Here is a 24,127-nt window from a genome sequence, read left to right as displayed (position 1 = left end):
ACAGTCAGTGTAACACTCGACTTGCTGGAACGTAATCACAATATTATGTGCCATGGTGTACACACTACATATTGTTGAAGACACATATTGGAACAGTGGAGGACCATGGAGATGGGGGACGCTAGAACACATGAGTGACGCTGGGCAACCCCCTGAGGAGAGAGGTTGTGATAATCATGCCCCAAACCGGCACCGAAGGAAAAGGACACAACGGTACAGGGCACCAGCGTGTATCGATACTCGTTACGCTCCACTTGTAGAAGAAGCTAAGGCATCTATAGCCGTGGCGTAGTTGAAGTGCAGCATCCAAGATGTGTACTCATTCCCCACGGTAGTGGATCACTTGTGGAAGGGGCAATGTTGCAATTATCCCACCAGTGAAAGGGGGTAATGCTTACGGCAAGCACTGCACTCAGTGGTAGTGCAAGTACTCCACCATGAAGGGTGGCAACGCATTAATGCATCTAGCAGGAACTGAATCCAAGTAGAGAGAATACGTCTCTTACGGAAAGGTCAAGGCATATGGAGAGTCCCGTATCAATACCCCACCTATGTAAGGGGGTAAGACATACAGTAAACACTGAACCAGGGATAATGCCATAGCGCCACCTATAGAAGAGGCTAATGCATACAGTATGTACTGTCCCCAGTGGGAATGCAGTTCCGCCACCTACAAAAGGGGGAACGCCTACTGCCGGCACTGAAACAGTTCTAGTGCAGTTAGACCCTAATGGAAGGAGGTAATATCCAAGGGAAGTACTGCATCCAGTAGTAGTGCAAAGACTCCGGCTAAGGAAGGGGGAAATGCATACGACAAGTACTGCTGTCTACCTCGGACGCCATCTTGGAAGATCGCACCGGAATAACGGCAGAGACCGAACCACTGATACCCCCTTCGGACCGAACCTCTCCAGGGAGGGAGGGTGCGTCTGAGCGTGACCCTAGGGAGGAAGGGTGGGGTTGTCGAGGTGACCGAGGAAGAATATATCCTGCTCTGGTCCACTGTGTGCAGTCTTACCTCTCAGAATCTTGCCCATGGCAGTCGCAGGCTCAACCAAACAACCCCGGAGGGAGATTGGGAAATCCGGAGATCCACCATTGGAGTGCGCAGGCGGTGCTCATCAACCAAACGACCCCGGAGGGTGATCGGGAAGGTCCAGAGGTCCACCAGTGGATCGCGCAGGTAGTGCTTATCAACCAAACTACCTCGGATGGGGATTGGGAAGGTCCAGAGGTCCACCAGTGGATTGCGCAGGTAGTGCCATATCAACCCAACGACCCCGGAGGGTGATTGGGAAGGTCCGGAGGTCCACCATCGAATTACGCAGGTGGAGAATACCAATCAAGTGACCCCGGAGGGTGGATTGGGAACTGAGAGGCCCTTCTCTGTCCATGCTAGGACACGGGCGCAGTCTGACACAGACAGGGCGGTCCTGCGGCGATGAGGCCTGAGGGGGCAGGACCCGAATGGACTTTTTTTTTTTTTATAAAACTGGGATGCCCAGCCTCAGGTGACAAGAGGCAGGAAGGGGTTAAATTAGCAGCATTAAAACCCATTTCTTTGCAGATAGACATAATCCTGCGCCAGCCTCAAGAGATGGCTGGCCAGGAAGGGTTAACTGTCTTGAGAACCGGGGGCGGGGGCTCTGTGGGATACTGGGGAGGGGAAAGTAAGGCGGGAAGAATTTGCGCCAGACCGAAGTGTCCCCCCTCCCCCATACCCGGGTATGAAAGTTTGCGGCCTAGTAGGCCGCGAAGCCAGGGCCTAAGTTATGGACACAGCCGACCGGAATGCACCCCCGCTCTACAGTCAGGCCGGCCGGAGCACAGAGAGGCGTAAAGTGACATTAAAATGAACCCACATTGCACATCCCGGCCGTGGAGAACGCTGCGTGGGTCGGAGGAAGAAAGGAAAGGGTAGGCCCAAAGTGAACCTGGGGTCTAAATTTAACAGTGCCCGGACACAGTGCTGGCGTTACTCTCCCGGAGCAGCGCGCTTAGCGCCCGCTCCCTAGAAGGGCGGATTATGTCGCTGGGGAGCGGGAGCCTCCTCTGCTCCCCTCCTGTAGCGATGTAAAAAAACTCAGAGCACAGCGGTGCGCTCGGCCGCCCGCTGTGCCTAACAGTGCCTGCAGGAGATAGGGCCATTAACCCCTTATGTGCCTGTGTAGTGTCGGCACAGAGGGAGAGGGGAGGGAATCCACCAGAGGTCCATCGCTAGGATAAATGAAGCCCGGTGTCTGGCCCAGGGGGAGGGAGGGGAAGCAGGGAGCCCGGTGCTTTGCCAAATAGGGAGGGAGAGGGTTAACATACTCACCTAGTCCCGTGTACTCACCTATCTTCCTCCTCTTCTCTTCACCCTCCCTAAGTGGGCCCATAAGATTACCTTTTCCAGCAGGGTCACCTCCTCAGCAGCTGGCACCGGAGTGGCAGGAGTCTGGTATGGCAGGAGGGTCTTCTCTTTGGCAGACCTAGGTGACCCCTTGGCTGGCGGGATGCAGGGGAGCGAGGCTGCCCTGGTCCACCTTGTCTTCTTGTGGGGGAGTAGGCAGCATGGCGGACCAATGCTGGCGTGTTCCCCCCGGGAAAACAGGGAGGCGAGGCGACCACTGTTTCCCACCTGAAAAGAAGGAAAATAAAAAAATAAAATAAAATAATCTTCAGGTGCTACAGGTCTTTCCTCCTATTGACACTAGAATAAAACTGAAGCTCTCTCTCCAGGCTGGAGGGGGTAAAGCTGCCAGGGGAGGAGCTAACAGCTTCTGCCTCGTCTCAACACCTCCTAGAGGACATAGCTATACCCACGGTTCCTGTGTCCCCCAATGGGCGAGAAATGCAATGTATGCAACAGGCAGCAGGTTATAGAGCAGAAGGAGATGAGCAGAATGACCCTGTGTCAGAGATGTCATCACTTGACCAGGAAGCAGTGGGGGCCGGACTGTAGTGTTAGTACTTGGTACAGGAACTGCCTGTCGGATACGGAAATCTGTATGCAAACGGATATATATTTTTTCCGGATACGGTAGACTTATTCATTGAAATCCGTCTTTCTGGTATCATCCGGAATAACGGATCTGGTATTTAAAAGAACTGCGCATGCACAGACCAGAAAACCGGATCCGGCGATGCAGCAATTTCCGGAACACTTGGTACCGGATCAGGCATTAATACATTTAAATGGAAATTAATGCTGGATCCGGCAAGTGTTCCCAGAATTTTGGTTGGAAAAAATACCTCAGCAAGCTGCAGTATTTTTTCCGGTCAAATACCGTACAAGGGATGGAACGGAAGACATCATAATGCATACTGCTTTCCATTCAGATTGCATTGGGACAAAACGGAAGCGTTTTTTTCCGGTATTGAGACCCTTGACCGAATTTCAATACTGAAAAAGAATAACGCTGGTGTGAAAGTACCCATAGTTCATCAATATCAGATCGGTGGGGGTCCGACACCCAGCACCACCACCTTCCACCTGTTACCTGCAGCCTGAATCCCACTGTAGTGGTCATGCTGGGTTACTGCAGTTCAGCTCCTATGGCCTCTACACTTTGAACATAGCTGTGCTTACAGCGCCTTTCTCGATAGCAGTTCCAGCTGCTGGTAACATTTGGTCAGTGGGGGTGCTGGGTTGTCGGATCCCCACCAACTTGATATTGATTACCTATTCCGAGGATAGGTCATCTGTATTGTGAGACCAGAAAACCCCTTTAATATCCTAAAAGCTTCTTCTATAATCCCAGACTGAAACCTAGTCTTCACCTGCTTAGAAGAGTAATTACTGGGGAAGGAGCCATAACAAGTACAGTGCATGTCCTGCAGCTCAGACTGTGCAAACATAACTAGTGCCTGCTCAGGTTTCTCCACTACTTACTATACAGGATTCCCAGGGCATGTGCAGAGGGAGGATTGTAGTGCAGTGAGGTACAGGGACTCGGATCACATAGCAGTTATATACATTGCCCCCTGATCTCCCACAGCAAGAAAATAAATAGCACGTGTGCAGGGGATTATTGTACATTAGGGCTGCAGCTAAAGATTATTTGAATAATCGATTAGTTGTCGATAATTTAATCGATTAATCGGGAAAAAACACCAAAATTACAAAACAAAGAGGTTTATATGATTTTACTTGAAAAATTATGTTCAAAGGCCGTATTAAAACAAATTGTGGATGGCACTGTTATGGGGGATCTGTGGATGACACTATTATGGGGGATCTGTGGATGGCGCTGTTATGGGGTATCTGTGGATGGCGCTGTTATGGGGGGATCTGTGGATGGCACTGTTATGGGGATCTGTGGATGGCACTGTAATGGAGGGGATCTGTGTATGGCACTGTAATGGAGGGGATCTGTGGATGGCACTGTAATGGAGGGGATCTGTGGATGGCACTGTTATGGGGGATCTGTGGATGGCACTGTTATGGAGGGGATCTGTGGATGGCACTGTTATGGAGGGGATCTGTGGATGGCACTGTTATGGAGGGGATCTGTGGATGGCACTGTTATGGAGGGGGATCTGTGGATGGCACTGTTATGGGGGATCTGTGGATGGCACTGTTATGGGGGATCTGTGGATGGCACTGTTATGGGGGATCTGTGGATGGCACTGTTATGGGGGATCTGTGGATGGCACTGTTATGGGGGATCTGTGGATGGCACTGTTATGGGGGATCTGTGGATGGCACTGTTATGGGGGATCTGTGGATGGCACTGTTATGGAGGGAATCTGTGGATGGCACTGTTATGGAGGGGATCTGTGGATGGCACTGTTATGGAGGGGATCTGTGGATGGCACTGTTATGGAGGGGGATCTGTGGATGGCACTGTAATGGAGGGGATCTGTGGATGGCACAGGTTATGGAGGGGATCTGTGGATGGCACTGTTATGGAGGGGATCTGTGGATGGCACTGTTATGCAGGGGATCTGTGGATGGCACTTGTAACGGTCAGTTTCAGCAGACAAGGGGTTATAATCAGTTTAGGCGATATGCCCCTTTTCTGAAAGACAGGCACAGCTACTGCAGGATACACCAAACTCCCGAACTGGATACAAAGTAGCACTCCAAACTGGAACCTCACGAATAGCTGCTAGCAGACGAACAGGAATCAGCTTACACTCCTGGCAATCAGCCTCTAACAGCATACAGCGGATCCCCCCAATAACGAGACAGGGCTCCGTGTTGAGGGTCAAGCAGTGGTCTCAGGTGCTGGCACACCCAGCCTGGTTTTTATTACAGTCTTTTCAAATACAGGACCGCCCACAGGGAGGTATAAAACAACCAATCACATATCAGTTACATCCCACATATTCCCTCCCCTTATCCTGAGAGGAAACTCAATTACACATACAGTTAAAACATACTTTCTACCTAACTTTCATAACTCTAAAACCATACATCACATTCACATAAAAATTACCTATTCACAATCAATCCATTCAGGGGAACAACATATTACAAAATGGCATGAATCAGACCAGGGGTTGAAAAGTTAGTAAAAGTATCTTTTGGGCCCTGGCTGGCAGCATGGCAATCTGGCTCAAGCAGGTTTTACAGAGACAATACATCCCCACAATGCATCATGGTTTCCTCCTCTCTGCCCTGGAGACACCCGAGGCGTAATCCAATTATCTCTCAAGACAAAGAGAAATCACCAATACACACGTGGGGACAATGGAACAGACATCACTTACTCAAACATACAATGTCCCACCCTTTACAATACACATAGACATTTAACACATTCCCAGACAGCTCAAGTCTGAGTGCATATTATTAGGTGAATGACACTCAGACAACATGAATACAATAAAATGAGCTAACTGGGTACCCTCACATAACATACAATACAATTACACAGACAGATGGTTCTGTCACACATCTCAAAACCCCACATGTCCCCATATGGCTTGGATCTGAGTGCTCAGATGCCACAAACACAGTCAAATCGCCATGGGGTTTAAGTTTTGCATGGGCTGATGAGAGGGCCCATAATCCTGGGGCAAGAGGCTGATAAACAGGCCTGTCCAAAACCCAGTGGCGAGGTTGGTTTCGCCACAGCACTGTTATGGAGGGGATCTGTGGATGGCACTGTTATGGAGGGGGATCTGTGGATGGCACTGTTATGGAGGGGATCTGTGGATGGCACAGGTTATGGAGGGGATCTGTGGATGGCACTGTTATGGAGGGGATCTGTGGATGGCACTGTTATGGAGGGGATCTGTGGATGGCACTGTTATGGGGAGGGGGATCTGTGGATGGCACTGTTATGGGTAGGGGGATCTGTGCACTGTTATGGGGAGGGGGGATCTGTGGATGACACTGATATGGGGGGGATCTATAGATGACACTATATAGCATCTTTTGCTATGTGTCATCCACAGATCCCCCTCCCATAACAGTGCACAGATCCCCCTCCCCATAACAGTGCACAGATCCCCCTCCCCATAACAGTGCACAGATCCCCCTCCCCATAACAGTGCACAGATCCCCCTCCCCATAACAGTGCACAGATCCCCCTCCCCATAACAGTGCACAGATCCCCTTCCCCATAACAGTGCCATCCACAGATCCCCCTCCCCATAGCAGTGCCATACACAGATCTCCCTCCCCATAACAGCCCCGGCCCCGCTGCTCACAGCAGACTATTCTGGCAGTAACTTTTACTCAGCGCATCTTTATTACCTTACAATGAAGCTCAGGTAACAGGCAGAGCGGACGGCGGCGTAACGTCACTCACTCACGTGATGCACCTGCTCCGCCCACTTTATGAATGAAGGAGGCGGAGCAAGTGCGTCACATGAGTAAGTGACGTTACGCCGCCGTCCGCTCTGCCTGTTACAGGAGCTTCATTGTAAGGTAAAATAAAGATGTGCTGATTTAAAGTAAACCGCCACCCGCATAGCAACGAATCGGTGATTATTCGATAACTGAATTCGTCGACAACGAATCCCGTTATCGAATATTATCGATAAAGTCGATTAATCGTTGCAGCCCTATTGCACATGCTCTGAGCACATGGCTTTTACACTGCACTACTGCAATCTGACATAAACTGACTAAACAGAGGCGTTTTCAGGCTATGAGAAGCACCATCATGGGATCTCACAAGCGGTCCAAAACGGATCAGTTTTGCCCTAATGCATTCTGAATGGAAAAGGATCCACTCAGAATGCATCAGTTTGGGTCCGATCAGTCACCATTCCGCTTTGGGGACGGACACCAAAATGCTGCCTGCAGTGTTTTTCTGTCCGCTTGACGAAACTGAGCCAAACAGATCCGTCTTCGCACACAATATAAGTCAATGGGGACGGATCAGTTTTCTCCGACACAATCTGGCACAATAGAAAACTGATCCATCTCCTATTGACTTTCAATGGAGTTCAGGACGGATCTATCTTGGCTATGTTACAGATAATACAAACAGATCCGTTCATGACGGATGCATGCGGTTGTATTATTGTAACTGATCCGTTTTTGCAGATCCATTACGGATCCGCCCAAAACGTGAGTGTGAAAGTAGCCTAAGAAAAAATATTTTTTATTAGACCTCAGATCAGACCCCAAAGCTCAATCAGCCTCAGATCAGACCCCCATCAGCCTCAGACGGCGCTGTCACTCACTCACAGCTCCCTGGTCTCCCGTCGCACAGTGTCAGGTCATAGTGCGCACCTAATGTATGTGCACCAGGTCCTGATGCTGTACGCAGTCAGGACCCAGTGCAGAGTGGGGCAAGAAGAAGACCAGGGAGGGTGAGTAGAGCCAACGGAGCACTTCCCTCACTGCTCCTCCTGCATGCTGATGTGATTACAGTCTCTTTGTCTCACTCAGCTCCCGCTTAATCCTCGCCCCTCCCCTCTCCCTAGACTTCTATTGACATGTATAATCTGATACTTCTGTGAGCTGGTCCTCGGGAGATGGTTTCATCAGAAATTTCCGGGAAAAATGATGTACTGTATAGGAAGTGGGACATTTTTCTCTGTTTTCCTCTTTTTTAAAGTCGTTTGTACTATTGATTTATAGAAAGTCATCATGCTTACTACTCCCAGATCGATGATGAAAAGTAAATAAAGAAGTTGAGAAATAAAATTCTATTAACTTTAATATATACATATATATAGAAACCACCTAAAAATGCAAGATTTTTACACACGCACCCATTTTTGACGGTAGTGTCCCATTAAAATAAATGGTGCAATTCCCTCTTAAGTTTTTCAGTACAGGCAGAGAGACTCACAGCATGAACCATTCTTATTCATTTTCTATTCGAGACTCATTCATTCAAATGAATAGGTCCAGAAAAAAAAAACCGGATGTATCCAGACACCAAGAGACATCTTTGTTTGGTGGATGGAAATCGGAATGGCTGTCTGAATGTATTTTATAGCAATGAGGAGTCGTAACACTGCAACTTGAAAATTACCCTGTGGTCTAGAAATGATCAGAACTATCATCAGAAGTTACAGTAGGAGAGAGCTATGCCCGCATGATCTAACAGGGTTAGGGGACACTTACCGGAATACCTTGCAGCTGAGCCTTATCCAGTAAATTATGTAGCTCATTTTTTGAAGCCTCAATTTTGTCTTGATCTGCAGCATCCACCATGTATCTAAGGAAAGATACCAGACATCAGCACTTCTTTCCCAATACTGTGATTGATAACAGTCATGTACGGCACAGTACTAGCACTATGCGGTATACTCACACTGTTCATCCACTATCATAATACACTGAAACCCGTTTGAGATGACTACTCAAAATGGCAGATCAAATTGCCTTTTAAGGGGTGGTCCTCGCAACCAAAAGGACTAGTATACATAGGATATAATGAAGTGAGTGGTGGGGTCAGCAACCTACGACGCCACAGCTATTCTAAAAAATACAGCAACCAGAATTTTCCATTCACTTCTATGGGAGTTACAAGAGCAGCCGAGCAAGTGTGCATGCTGGGAGTTGTAGTTTCACAGCAGCTGGAGTGCTGAAGGTTGCTGACCCCTGGCCTACAGCTATGAGAGCAACAAAGCTACAGCGCCTATGCGGGATGACCCCAGGCTCAATTAACATTGTGGAAAACAGAGAAGCTTTTCCTTTAATGCTCCCATTGATTTCTTTAATGGTTTTCTGTTCTTCCTACCATTGATGTCAGTGAAAATAATGGACTGACATACAATATCCACATTCCTGCCACTATGAGGGAAGCATCATCCATCCCCAATATCTTCTCCCATAGGTTTGAACTGAAAACGTTATATACGGTAATAAAATCATAGCTGACTACTTCTGTGGTCTTAAGTGGCATCTTCTAAAAAGTTTCAAGGTCCTTCCTGCCCCCTACCTCTTTCCCACAGTGCTGGCTGGACTGATAAATGTAGGTTCACATATAGCATTGGGTCCTCTGGGGCAGTTAATATCTGCAGCAAAGCCAAACTGTAAGGCCCCTTTCACACGGGCGAGATTTCCGCGCGGGTGCAATGCGTGAGGTGAACGCATTGCACCCGCACTGAATCCTGACCCATTCATTTCTATGGGGCTGTGTACATGAGCGGTGATTTTCACGCATCACTTGTGCGTTGCGTGAAAATCGCAGCATGCTCCTCTTTGTGCGTATTTCACGTAACGCAGGCCCCATAGAAATGAATGGTGTTGTGTGAAAATCGCAGCAAGTGCGGATGCGGTGCGATTTTCACGCACGGTTGCTAGGTGACGATCGGGATGGGGACCCGATCATTATTATTTTCCCTTATGGTTATAAGGGAAAATAATAGCATTCTGAATACAGAATGCATAGTACAATAGGGCTGGAGGGGTTAAAAAAATAATAATAATAATAATTTGACTCACCTTAATCCACTTGTTCGCGCAGCCGGCATCTCTTCTGTCTTCTTTTCTGAGGAATAGGACCTCTGATGACGTCACTACGTTCATCACATGGTCCGTCACATGATCCATCACCATGGTGACGAACCATGTGATGAGCGCAGTGACGTCATCAAAGGTCCTATTCCTCACAAAAGAAGACAAAAGAGATGCCGGCTGCGCGAACAAGTGGATTAAGGTGAGTCAAATTATTATTATTATTTTTTTTCCCCCTCCAGCGCTATTTTACTATGCATTCTGTATTCAGAATGCTATTATTTTCCCTTATAACCATGTTATAAGGGGAAATAATACAATCTACACAACAACTAACCTAAACCTGAACTTCTGTGAAGAAGTTTGGGTCTGGGTACCACAGTCGGTTTTTTATCACGCGTGTGCAAAACACATTGCTCCCACGCGATAAAAACGGAACATCGGAACGCAATCGTAGTCAAAACTGACTGCAATTGCGTACCTACTCGCGCGGGTTTGCCGCAATGCACCGGGACGCATCCGGACCTAATCCGGACACGCTCGTCTGCAAGGGGCCTAACAGATTTTGCTGCAAATGAACCACAGGTCCATAGCAAAATCCACATGTCCAAACGCAGAGCAAAAACCACTTTTTTCCAAGTTAAAATAAAACTAATAAATAACAATAAAAAAACATACTCCCCTCCTTTGCTGCTTCAGTAGCAGCGCTCTTCTCTGTACACCCAGCCTCTGGGGATGACGTGTTGGCACATGTGACTGCTGCAACGGCTGGCAGATGTGGCGAAATGTGATTGCCAGAAGCCGGATGCACAGAGAGACCAGCAGAGGACCAGAGAAGCGCTGCTACAGGGGAGGCGAGTATAATGTTATGATCTGCTTTGGATTCGCCACTGCGAAATCCTGCGGAAATAATTCAGAAGTTTTACGCAGCAACTCAGCTAAAAGTGGCCATACCCTAAGGATCTGGTGAAGACTGTACACTGCTTTGTGGTCTGATTAATATCACATCTGAGTCATATAGTAAAGAGCTGATAACACAGCTTTCCTAACAAATAATCATCTTATTGGTTTATCCCCTAAAGAAACATAGTTCTCCGTTTCTGCTGCGTGGGACGATCTGCAGAGTTTCGCACATAACGATTAGATTTTAGGATTCATTCTCACGTAGTAAAGCAGTTTATGCTGCTGTATTAGAAAAGAAAGAAGAAATTGTGTTTCTCACAAAATTGCTGTTAAAAAAAAAGTGACTGCACAGCGTGAATGTACCCAGATTTTCCATGCTGCAGCAGCATACCGCCTAGAGGATGCCGCAGCATACCGCCTAGAGGCTGCAGCAGCATACCGCCTAGAGGCTGCAGCAGCATACCGCCTAGATGCTGCCGCGTGCACGTTTCCACTGCTTACAGTGAGATATGGATACCTCCTACCCACATTACGATACTTACACAATGGCACTTACACCTCGGCAATATCTTTCCCACATGCTTCGGAAACGTGGTTGACCTCCAATGTCCCAGAGCTAAACAGAAAATAAAGAGTTAAGTGCATGAATAATGTCATCTCCGAAACTGGTGACACCGGAGAAAGCGGCTGCCAAACACTTCTAGCAGTGGCTTCTCTCCTGAGAACAAAAGAATTGGGCGTGTCCCTCCCAATCCTTCTTTTCCCCCAACATCCGCCATCGGGGGTACCACTATTAACTGCCACCGCGATTTATCACAGCGCTGCCCTAACACTGGTCAGTAGGATTTCTATCTTTTTTTATGCTTTGCTACTTTTAAACTAATACAAGACATTGGAGAAAAATTGCTTTGTGCTGCTATTTTCTGACAATCATAAGTACGGTAGTTTTTTTTATATATTTCCATCTACATGGCTATGTGAGGACCCTTATCTGAGGGGAGAGCTTTAGATTGTATTGGCACCACTTTTGGTTACATACACTTTTTGATGACTTTTTTCAGGGGGCAAGGTGACCAACAAACAGTATTTGTTTTATTGCATTTCCCACACCAGCGTTCACTGAGCAGAATAAATATGTTTGACATTTGAATAGTTTGGTTACTTTTAGGCCTCATGCTGCACACGACCGTTGTTTTGGTCCGCATCCAATGCAGACCCATTCACTTCAATGGGGCCGCAAAAGATGCGGACAGCACTCCGTGTGCTTTCCACATCCGTTGCACCGTTCCGTGGTCCACCAAAAAATTATAACGGACAAGAATAGGCAGTTACATTAATAGCTGTCCGCGCAGTTCTGCAAATTGCGGAACGCACACAGACGCCATCCGTGTTTTGCGGATTCGCAATTTGTGGACCGCAAAACACACAACGGTCGTGTGCATTAGGCCTTAGTCTAACCACTGTGACCCCACTGTGGGCAGGTGCCACCTGTATAACACAGGTAGCACCTGAAGAGGGCTCAACTCCTGGACCCGCTCCATAAAACAATCTCGTTATTGTGATGTACAATTACGTCGAGTGTCAGGAAAGAGTTGGTGTGGGACTGACCACTGGGACCCTCACTGGAGTTCCCGGGTGATTGGGGAGGTGGTCACACGTGCACTGCGGCTCCATCTCTGGTGGTCCCAAACAGCTGAATGGTGTGGCAGTGCATGTGTGACCACCAACCCATCCACTCCGGCATCTCATGCTTGTTCTCAGACCCCCACCAATCGGGTACTTATCCCATATCCTAGGAAAAGGGGATAAGTTCCCACTGTCATTTGGACCCCCACTGATCCGATAAGTTCCCCAATTGTGTTTACATGGGACAAGGTGTCACAGGAGTGATCTTTATTTTGTAATACTTAAAACATAAAAAAAAATTCTGCCATTTGTGAAGTGCTATAGCGAAGTCTATGGGAAAAAGACCAGGAAATACACCATACCAGAGCACGCTGGTTAAAAAAGCCTCATAAACCCAAAACTAAAAATGCTTTACATTTGTGAACAAAAAAAAAAGTGCTTGTTAACTATACTAAGAAAAGCTCTGCAAAACGCTATGTGTGAATCTGCTTAAGGGCTCATGCCCACAAACGTAAGGGCTCTGTGCCCGTGCTGCGGACCGCAAATTGTAGTCCGCAATTAGGGGTGGGCGGTATAGGCGATATGCAATATAAATTTGGGCCACGATATGGATTTTCGCCATATCGCCTATATCGCCGGACCGCGATATGATCGCGCTCTCTGCGCGCACCATTTTCTCCTGAGCCGGCCGCGGCTGGCACAGTGGAGGGAGAAGGAGGGAGTCTCTCACTCACTGTGTGCGGCTGCCGCTTAACACCAATGAGGACAGAGGAGGAGGGGAGGGACTATGGCCACTGCGCCACCAATGAATGTGCCGGCCATATCCCACAGGGTCCCCCTCCTCCCCCCCATCATTGGTGGCAGTGGGCAGTTCCGATCGGAGTCCCAGCAGTGTAATGCTGGGTCTCCGATCGGTTACCATGGCAGCCAGGAGTCACGCTACTGCGATGGTATGTTAGTGAGCAGCATTATACTCACGTGCGCCGTGGCCGCCAGGCGCTCCTTCTTCTGTCTGTGCGGCGGATTGCTAATGCTTATAGCATTAGCAATGCGCCGCACAGACCTATGAGAAGGAGCGCCCGGCGGCCACGGCGCACGTGAGTATAATGCTGCTCACTAACATACCATGGCAGCCAGGACTTCAGTAGCGTCCTGGCTGCCATGGTAACTGATCGGAGCCCCAGCATTACAATCGGAACTGCCCACTGCCACCAATGATGTGGGGATGGGGGGGACCCTGTGGCCACTGCCACCAATGATTAATACTGGGGAGGGGTGGAGGGGTGTGGGTTTGAGTTGGCTGGGGGGGGGGCAGATCAGAGGCTGGGGGGGGCAGATCAGAGGCTGGGGGGGGCAGATCAGAGGCTGGGGGGGCAGATCAGAGGCTGGGGGGGGCAGATCAGAGGCTGGGGGGGGGCAGATCAGAGGCTGGGGGGGGGCAGATCAGAGGCTGGGGGGGGCAGATCAGAGGCTTGGGGGGGAACATGAGAGGCTGTCTGCCATGGTCAGCTCCCTGCTGATGTGTGCACAAAGCACAGGGAGAGTGTAAAGTCCTATTCACCCTAATAGAGCTCTATTAGGGTGAATATGACAAGGGTTCTAGCCCTTAAGGAGGCTAATAGGTATTAAATAAAACGTAAAAAAAAAAAAAGTTTAAACACCCCCCCCAATATAGAAAACAATATATCGCAATATATATTGCATACCGCACATGCTTAAAATTATATCGCAATATAGATTTTAGGCCATATCGCCCACCCCTATCCGCAATGCACGGGCACCGACCGTGGGGCAGCCGCATGCTTGAATAGGGTCCGCGATCCGCATCAGACGGTCCGCACTACTTTTTTGCAGTGTGGAGCCACGGCCAGAAACACCAGGGAAGCACTCCGTAGCGCTTCCGTGGGGTTCCGATCCGTGCTTCCGCACCGCATATCCAGGTTTGCGGACCCATTCAAGTGAATTGGTCCGCATCCGTGATGCAGGGTGCACACGGCCGGTGCCCCGTGTATTGTGGACCCGCCGTATGCGGGTCACAATACGGCCACGGCGGGGCAACGGCCGTGTGCATGAGCCCTAAATGGGTTTTTTCACGGACAACAGTTCGAGGACCCATTCAAGTCAATGGGTCCGTGAAAAAACACGGAGGCACACAAGATTGTCATCCGTGTCCGCGCGTCCGTGTCCGTTTTTTTCCTATCATTTGCAAGGCAAACTTGACTTAGATTTTTTTTCACTTTCCTTCATGTCTGGTGATCCTCCAAAAATCAAGGAAGACACACGGAAACAAAAACGGAAACGGATCCCCGTTTTGCGGACCGTGAAAAAATACTGTCGGGTGCATGAGGCCTAAGGACTGCAAATCTGACCAGTGTCACTTTAAGTGCTGATAACTTTAAAACGCTTTGACTTATCCAGGCCGTTCTGAGATAGTTTTTTCATCACATATTGTACTTCATGACACTGGCAAAATGAAGTAAAAAAAATTAATTTTTATTTATAAAACAAATACCAAATTTACCAAAAATTTGTAAAAAATTGCAAATTTCCAAGTTTCAATTTCTCTACTTCTATAATACATAGTAATTGTTATTACTTTACATTCCCCATATGTCTACTTCATGTTTGGATCATTTTGGGAATGATATTTAATTTTTTGGGGATGTTACAAGGCTTAGAAGTTTAGAAGCAAATCTTGAAATTTTTCTGAAATTTTCAAAAACCCAATTTTTAGGGACCAGTTCAGGTCTGAAGTCACTTTGCGAGGCTTACATAATAGAAACCACCCAAAAATGACCCCATTCTAGAAACTACCCCCTCAAGGTATTTAAAACTGATTTTACAAACTTTGTTAACCCTTTAGGTGTTCCACAAGAATTAATGGAAAATAGAAATACAATTTCAAAATTTCCATTTTAATAATTTTTTTCCAGTTACAAAGCAAGGGTTAACAGCCAAACCAAACTCAATATTTATGGCCCTGATTCTGTAGTTTACAGAAACACCCCATATGTGGCCGTAAACCGCTGTACGGGCACACGGCAGGGTGCAGAAGGAAAGGAATGCCATACGGTTTTTGGAAGGCAGGTTTTGCTGGACTGTTTTTTTTTTACACCATGTCCCATTTGAAGCCCCCCTGATGCACCCCTAGAGTAGAAACTTCATAAAAGTGACCCCATCTAAGAAACTACAACCCTCAAGGTATTCAAAACTGATTTTACAAACGTCGTTAACCCTTTAGGTGTTCCACAAGAATTAATGGAATATAGAGCTACAATTTCAAAATTTCACTTTTTTGGCAGATTTTCCATTTTAATAATTTTTTTCCAGTTACAAAGCAAGGGTTAACAGCCAAACCAAACTCAATATTTATGGCCCTGATTCTATAGTTTACAGAAATACCCCACGCTGTACGGGCACACGGCAGGGCGCAGAAGGAAAGGAATGCCATTCGGTTTTTGGAAGGCAGGTTTTGCTTGACTGTTTTTTTTTACACCATGTCCCATTTGAAGCCCCCCTAGAGTAGAAACTCCAAAAAAGTGACCCCATTTTAGAAACTACGGGATAGGGTGGCAGAATTGTTGGTACTAGTTTAGGGTACATATGATTTTTGGTTGCTCTATATTACACTTTTTGTGAGGCAAGGTAACAAGAAATTTGTTGAAATCTGTTTTGGCACAGTTTTTATTTTTTGTTATTTACAACATTCGTCTGACAGGTTAGATCATGTGGTATTTTTATAGACCAGGTTGTCACGGACGCTGCGATACCTCATATGTATACATTTTTTTTATTTATGTAAGTTTTACACAATGATTTCATTTTTGAAGCAAAAAAAAATCATGTTTTAGTGTCTTCATAGTCTGAGAGCCATAATTTTTTCAGTTTTTGGGCGATTACCTTGGGTAGGGTATGATTTTTGCGGGATGAGATGATGTTTTTTTGGGCACTATTTTGGGGTGCGTGTGACTTTTTGATCGCTTGCTATTACACTTTTTGTGATGTAAGGTGACAAAAAATGGTTTATTTAGCACAGTTTTTATTTTTTATGGTGTTCATCTCAGGGGTTAGGTCATGTGATATTTTTATAGAGTCGGTCGATACGGACGCGGCGATACCAAATATGTATACTTTTTTTTATTTCTGTAAGTTTTACACAATAACAGCTTTTTTAAAACAAAAAAAATGATGTTTTAGTGTCTCCATATTCTGAGCTATAGTTTTTTTTTTTTTGGGCGATTGTCTCAGGTAGGGGCTCATTTTTGGCGGGATGAGGTGACGGTTAGATTGGTACTATTTTGGTGGGCAAACGCCTTGTTGATCGCTTGCTGTTGTACTTTTTGTGATGTAAGGTGACAAAAAAATGGTTTAATTAGCACAGTTTTTATTTTTTACGGTGTTCATCTGAGGGGTTAGGTCATGTGATATGTTTATAGAGCCGGTCGATACGGACACGGCGATACCTAATATGTATACTCCCCCCCCTATTTTTTACCAATTTTTTTTAACTTTATTTGGGGAAAATTATGTTTTTGTTTATTTTTACTTGAAACTTTTATTTTTTGGGGGGGAAAACGTAATTTTTTAAACTTTTTTTTTCACTTTATTTTTTGTCCCACTTTGGGACTTGAGCTTTTGGGGGTCTAATCCCCTTTACAATGCATTCCAATACTTCTGTATTGGAATGTATTGGCTGTATGAGTAATACTGTGTGTATTACTCATACAGCTCCCGGCCTGTCACATGACCCCCCCCCCCCCTGGCGTTGTGACAGGATGCCCTCTGAATGATTTCAGCGGACATCCTGTTCCGATTAACCCCCGCCGCGCTGCAATGTAGTTTAAAAGTTAGGACGTACCGGTACGTCATGGGTCCTTAAGGACTCAGCAAACATGGAGTACCGGTACGTCCTAAGTCCTTAAGGGGTTAAAGGGAACCTGTCACCTGGATTTTGGGTATAGAGCTGAGGACATGGGCTGCTAGATGGCCGCTAGCACAACCGCAATATCCATTCCCCATAGCTCTGTGTGCTTTTATTGTGCAAAAAAAAGATTTTATAGATACAGTACAGACCAAAAGAGTTTTCTTTATTTTTATGACTATGAAGGCATCAAAACTATGAATTAACACATGTGGAGTTATATACATAACAAACAAGTGTGAAACAACTGAAAATATGTCATATTCTAGGTTCTTCAAAGTAGCCACCTTTTGCTTTGATTACTGCTTTGCACACTCTTGGCATTCTCTAGATGAGCTTCAAGAGGTAGTCCCCTGAAATGGTCTTCCAACAGTCTTGAAGGAGTTCCCAGAGATGCTTAGCACTTGTTGGAGTGTGCAAAGCAGTATTCAAAGCAAAAGGTGGCTACTTTGAAGAACCTAGAATATGACATATTTTCAGTTGTTTCACACTTGTTTGTTATGTATATAATTCCACATGTGTTAATTCATAGTTTTGATGCCTTCAGTGTGAATCTACAATTTTCATAGTCATGAAAATAAAGAAAACTCTTTGAATGAGAAGGTGTGTCCAAACTTTTGGTCTGTACTGTATGTAAATGAGGCTACTAACGTTTCCAGAGCCCAGCCACGCCCACTGTGAAGGAGCCCAGCACAGCCCCGCATCCTCCGAATCTCCTCCTTGCTCCCCGACGTCACAAAGATAGAGCGCCTGCGATGCGCATGCGCAATGTCGGCATAGTGTTCCTTCCCTGTGCTGGCATCCACCTCAGGGAACGAACTGCTTTGTGACGTCGGAGAGCAAGGAGGAGATTCGGAGGATGCGGGCGGTGCTGGGCTCCTTCACAGTGGGCGTGGCTGGGCTCAGAGTCAGAGAACGCTGGACTCATCTCTGACAGGACTCATCTAAGGTTAATTTACATATATAAAATCGTTTTTTTTACACAATAAAAGCACACAGAGCTTTGGGGACTGGATATTGCAGATGTGCTAGCGGCCATCTAGCAACCCATGTCCTCAGCTCTATACACAAAATCCCGGTGACAGGTTCCCTTTAAGCATAACACATGCAGTGGCATATGTAACTCCATGAGAAAAAAAAACGCCTGTCACACGTTATTTGGGAGTGACAGGCTGAATTATGTTCACTATGTTGCTGAATTAACACATACTAATAAAAGGGTTTTGCTGGGAGCCGGAGCCTGACCGATCAGATACTGATGGCCTATCCTTTAAAGGGGTTGTCTCACTTCAGCAAATATCATTTATCATGTACAGAAAGTTAATACAAGGCACTTACTAATGTATTGTGATTGTCCATATTGCTTCCTTTGCTGGCTGGATTCATTTTTCCATCACATTATATACTGCTCATTACCATGGTTACGACCACCCTGCAATCCAGCAGCGGTGGTCGTGCTTGCACTCTATAGGAAAAAGCGCCAGCCTATGTGCGCTCTCACAGTCCTGGCCACCAGAGAGGCCGGCACTTTTTCCTCTCGTTTGCAACCATGACCACCGCTGCTGGATTACAGGGTGGTCATAACCATGGAAACAAGCAGTGTATAATGTGGTGGAAAAATGAATCAAGCCAGCAAAGGAGGCAATATGGGCAATCACAATACATTAGTACGTGCCTTGTGTTAAGTTTCTCTAAATAATAAATGCTATTTGCTGAAGTGACACAACCCCTTTAATGAAGAAATATTAACTCAATCTTTTCCTCATTCTTTTCTTTTTTGTGTTCTTTTCCCTCCTTTGCTTTTAGCACAGCTTTACCAAGTCTGACAATTTTCAATGGGGTTGTCAGGCTGAAAATCCCTAGCAACCAGGCTCAGATTAATTACATTTTCAAAGCAACCTTATGGCACTAGGAGCAGGGGGCATATTTTTAGGTGGAGAACCTCTAGGGTTCAGAACCTAAATATGATATTTAATAGGATTCTTTTATAAAGGTTTTCTTAAATCTTACCAAATCCAAAATGACAATTTCTTGAAACTTAAAAATGATAATTTAGCACTATAGTGACAAAGGTGAGTTGAGCAATAGGCCTTACCTTGATGGTTACATTTCCCTTGGTGATTTTCCGCATATTAAAACCAACGGTTGGAATCATGTCTTCATTAAACTGCCCTGACTGGAAGAAACAGAGGACAGAAATCATCCTAAATCCTACAATTCAGGTACTTGGGGAGTAAGGTTGTGGCCTGCTGGGAAGTGGCTGTGTGCACATGAGCATCACCAAGACATGATGAGGAACAAACACTGACAAAATGCATAGCCCATGGCTCAACAGGCAAACTGACACTGGGACATTTCTTACCTGTCAGCCACTTACTTGGTTGAGAAGGTGGAAAATATGAGGAAGCCAGAGTTAGGGCTCATGCACACGACCGCTGGATGTTTTGCGATCAATAAAACGCGGATACCGAGTGTGTGCATTCTGCATTTTTTTGCGGCCCCATTGGAGAGAATGGTTCAGCATATGGGCCGTAAAAAAACGGAACGGACAAAAAATACGTTTGTGTGACAGCACTCACTGAACGCCGCTCTCTTAGGCTCCATTCACACGTCCGCAAATGGGTCTGCATTCGTTCCGCAAATTTGCGGAACGGGTGCGGACCCATTCATTTTCTACGGGGACGGAATGGATGCGGACAGCACACAGTGTGCTGTCAGCATCCGCATTTGTGGAGCGCGGTCCCAATCTTCGGGTCCGCAGCTCCACAAAAGATAGAACATGTCCTATTCTTGCGGACAAGAATAGGCATTTCTATAGGGGTGCCGGGCGGGTGTGTTGCGGATCCGCAACACACCACGGACGTGTGAATGGAGCCTAAGCGAGAATCCTGCTTCCCCCGTCCCCATAGGGTGAAGATCAGCCACTGATACAGGGGGTGCTGTCATTCATCTAGGGTGGGTGGACACATCTGGACTCTCACTCTCTAGAGGGGGTGCTGTCATTCATCTAGGGTGGGTGGACACATCTGGACTCTCGCTGTCTCTACAGGGGGCTCTGTCAATCATCGAGGGTGGGCGGACTGATCCGGACTCTGACTGCCTCTACAGGAGGCGCTGTAATTCTTCCAGGGTGGGAGGACTGATCTGGACTCTTGCTGTCTCTACAGGGGCGCTGTCATTCATCCAGGGTGGGAGGACTGATCCGGACTCTTGCTGTCTCTACAGGGGCGCTGTCATTCATCCAGGGTGGGAGGACTGATCCGGACTCTCGCTGTCTCTACAGGGGCGCTGTCATTCATTCAGGGTGGGCGGACTCATCTGGACTCTCACTGTCTCTACAGGGGGCGCTGTCATTCATCCAGGGTGGGCGGACTCATCTGGACTCTCACTGTCTCTACAGGGGGCGCTGTCATTCATCCAGGGTGGGCGGACTCATCTGGACTCTGTCTCTACAGGGGCGCTGTCATTCATTCAGGGTGGGAGGACTGATCCGGACTCTCGCTGTCTCTACAGGGGCGCTGTCATTCATCCAGGGTGGGAGGACTGATCCGGACTCTCGCTGTCTCTACAGGGGGCGCTGTCATTCATTCAGGGTGGGCGGACTCATCTGGACTCTCACTGTCTCTACAGGGGGCGCTGTCATTCATTCAGGGTGGGAGGACTGATCCGGACTCTCGCTGTCTCTACAGGGGGCGCTGTCATTCATTCAGGGTGGGAGGACTGATCCGGACTCTCGCTGTCTCTACAGGGGCGCTGTCATTCATTCAGGGTGGGCGGACTCATCTGGACTCTCACTGTCTCTACAGGGGCGCTGTCATTCTTCCAGGGTGAGCGGACTGATCCGGACTCTCGCTGTCTCTACAGGGGCGCTGTCATTCTTCCAGGGTGGGCGGACTGATCCGGACTCTTGCTGTCTCTACAGGGGCGCTGTCATTCATCCAGGGTGGGAGGACTGATCCGGACTCTCGCTGTCTCTACAGGGGGCGCTGTCATTCATCCAGGGTGGGCGGACTGATCCGGACTCTCGCTGTCTCTACAGGGGGCGCTGTCATTCATCCAGGGTGGGCGGACTGATCCGGACTTTCGCTGTCTCTACAGGGGGCGCTGTCATTCATCCAGGGTGGGCGGACTGATCCGGACTCTCGCTGTCTCTACAGGGGGCGCTGTCATTCATCCAGGGTGGGCGGACTCATCTGGACTCTCACTGTCTCTACAGGGGGCGCTGTCATTCATCCAGGGTGGGCGGACTGATCCGGACTCTCGCTGTCTCTACAGGGGGCGCTGTCATTCATCCAGGGTGGGCGGACTGATCCGGACTCTCGCTGTCTCTACAGGGGGCGCTGTCATTCATCCAGGGTGGGCGGACTGATCCGGACTCTCGCTGTCTCTACAGGGGGCGCTGTCATTCATTCAGGGTGGGAGGACTGATCCGGACTCTCGCTGTCTCTACAGGGGCGCTGTCATTCATCCAGGGTGGGCGGACTGACCGGACTCTCGCTGTCTTTACAGGGGCGCTGTCATTCATCCAGGGTGGGAGGACTGATCCGGACTCTCGCTGTCTCTACAGGGGCGCTGTCATTCATCCAGGGTGGACGGACTGATACGGACTCTGCCTGTCTCTACAGGAGGCTCAGTCATTCATCCAGGGTGGGCGGACTGATCCGGACTCTCGCTGTCTCTACAGGAGGCTCAGTCATTCATTCAGGGTGGGCGGACTGATCCGGACTCTCGCTGTCTCTACAGGGGGCGCTGTCATTCATCCAGGGTGGGCGGACTCATCTGGACTCTCGCTGTCTCTACAGGGGGCGCTGTCATTCATCCAGGGTGGGCGGACTGATCCGGACTCTCGCTGTCTCTACAGGGGCGCTGTCATTCATCCAGGGTGGGCGGACTGACCGGACTCTCGCTGTCTCTACAGGAGGCTCAGTCATTCATCCAGGGTGGGCGGACTGATCCGGACTCTCGCTGTCTCTACAGGGGCGCTGTCATTCATCCAGGGTGGGCGGACTGATCCGGACTCTCGCTGTCTCTACAGGGGCGCTGTCATTCATCTAGGGTGGGCGAACTCATCTGGACTCTCATTGTCTTTACAGGGGCGCTGTCATTCATCTAGGGTGGGCGGACTAATCTGGACTCTCACTGTCTCTACAGGGGGCGCTGTCATTCATCCCGGGTGGGCGGACTGACCGGACTCTGACTGTCTCTACAGGGGGCGCTGTCATTCATCCAGGGTGGGCGGACTGATCCGAACTGTCGCTGTCTCTACAGGGGCGCTGTCATTCATCTAGGGTGGGAAGACTCATCTGGACTCTCACTGTCTCTACAGGGGGCGCTGTCATTCATCCAGGGTGGGCGGACTGACCGGACTCTCGCTGTCTCTACAGGAGGCTCAGTCATTCATCCAGGGTGGGCGGACTGATCCGGACTCTCGCTGTCTCTACAGGGGCGCTGTCATTCATCCAGGGTGGGCGGACTGATCCGGACTCTCGCTGTCTCTACAGGGGCGCTGTCATTCATCTAGGGTGGGCGAACTCATCTGGACTCTCATTGTCTTTACAGGGGCGCTGTCATTCATCTAGGGTGGGCGGACTAATCTGGACTCTCACTGTCTCTACAGGGGGCGCTGTCATTCATCCCGGGTGGGCGGACTGACCGGACTCTGACTGTCTCTACAGGGGGCGCTGTCATTCATCCAGGGTGGGCGGACTGATCCGAACTGTCGCTGTCTCTACAGGGGCGCTGTCATTCATCTAGGGTGGGAAGACTCATCTGGACTCTCACTGTCTCTACAGGGGGCGCTGTCATTCATCCAGGGTGGGCGGACTGACCGGACTCTCGCTGTCTCTACAGGAGGCTCAGTCATTCATCCAGGGTGGGCGGACTGATCCGGACTCTCGCTGTCTCTACAGGGGCGCTGTCATTCATCCAGGGTGGGCGGACTGATCATGACTCTCGCTGTCTCTACAGGGGCGCTGTCATTCATCTAGGGTGGGCGAACTCATCTGGACTCTCATTGTCTCTACAGGGGCGCTGTCATTCATCTAGGGTGGGAAGACTCATCTGGACTCTCACTGTCTCTACAGGAGGCTCAGTCATTCATTCAGGGTGGGCGGACTCATCTGGACTCTCACTGTCTCTACAGGGGGCGCTGTCATTCATCCAGGGTGGGCGGACTGATCTGGACTCTGTCTCTCCTAAGAGTCCTGCTAGGATTTCCTCTGTCCACTACTCAGAACAGATTATATAACCTACATATCACAGAGCTCAGCCTCTCTCCCTTTATCATACTCTACTCTCGGATTGGGCGGAAGAAATCACCTGACAGGTTCTTTGGTGCCTCTTGTCGGAAAAGAGAGGTCACCTAACATTTAGTATAATGGAGTCATGCCAGGGGATTGCCTTTTTCTTCAGTGATGGGGACCTCCTGTGGTCATCCAGTGGCCGCTATGGACCCACAATGTTGGTGTTATTAGGACATATAGGCCTCATTCACTGAGCACATCGATAGGTTATGCCATCAATGTCAGAGAGATGAGGGTCCCACCTCTGTGACCAGCTCCTATCTCCAGAACAGGGCCATCGGACACATACGAGGTGTCTTCTGGTCCTATAGCAATGAATGGAGAGCCAGCTACCCCTCCATTCACCACTATGGGTCTTCTGAGGAAAGCAGAGCCAGCGATTGGCTATTTTCGGAAGTCCATAGCAGTGAATGGAGGGTGGCTGCACATGCACGGCTTGCTTCACTTCAGGGTCCTGTTCTGGAGACAGGAGTGCCCGTCATTTAGGGTCCATTCACACAACCGTATTTCTCGGTCCAC

The 24,127-nt window shown here is 48.4% G+C and overlaps 1 protein-coding gene across 1 annotated transcript in view; it reads right to left on the bottom strand.

Moving 5' to 3' along the window:
* The window catches only part of LOC120995077 (ADP-ribosylation factor-like protein 8A), a 32,687-nt gene that overhangs the window by 7,846 nt on the left and 714 nt on the right, over positions 1 to 24,127 (bottom strand). The window contains exons 2-4 of the mRNA XM_040424066.1: positions 19,402 to 19,482; positions 11,302 to 11,375; positions 8,519 to 8,612 (exon numbers count right to left, since the gene is read on the bottom strand). Of these exons, the coding sequence (XP_040280000.1) occupies positions 8,519 to 8,612; positions 11,302 to 11,375; positions 19,402 to 19,482 (249 nt within the window). The remainder of the gene's footprint in view (positions 1 to 8,518; positions 8,613 to 11,301; positions 11,376 to 19,401; positions 19,483 to 24,127) is intronic.

Source organism: Bufo bufo, chromosome 3, assembly GCF_905171765.1.
Source record: "Bufo bufo chromosome 3, aBufBuf1.1, whole genome shotgun sequence".
NCBI lineage: Eukaryota > Metazoa > Chordata > Amphibia > Anura > Bufonidae > Bufo > Bufo bufo.
This window is presented reverse-complemented; position numbering and strand designations above follow the sequence as displayed.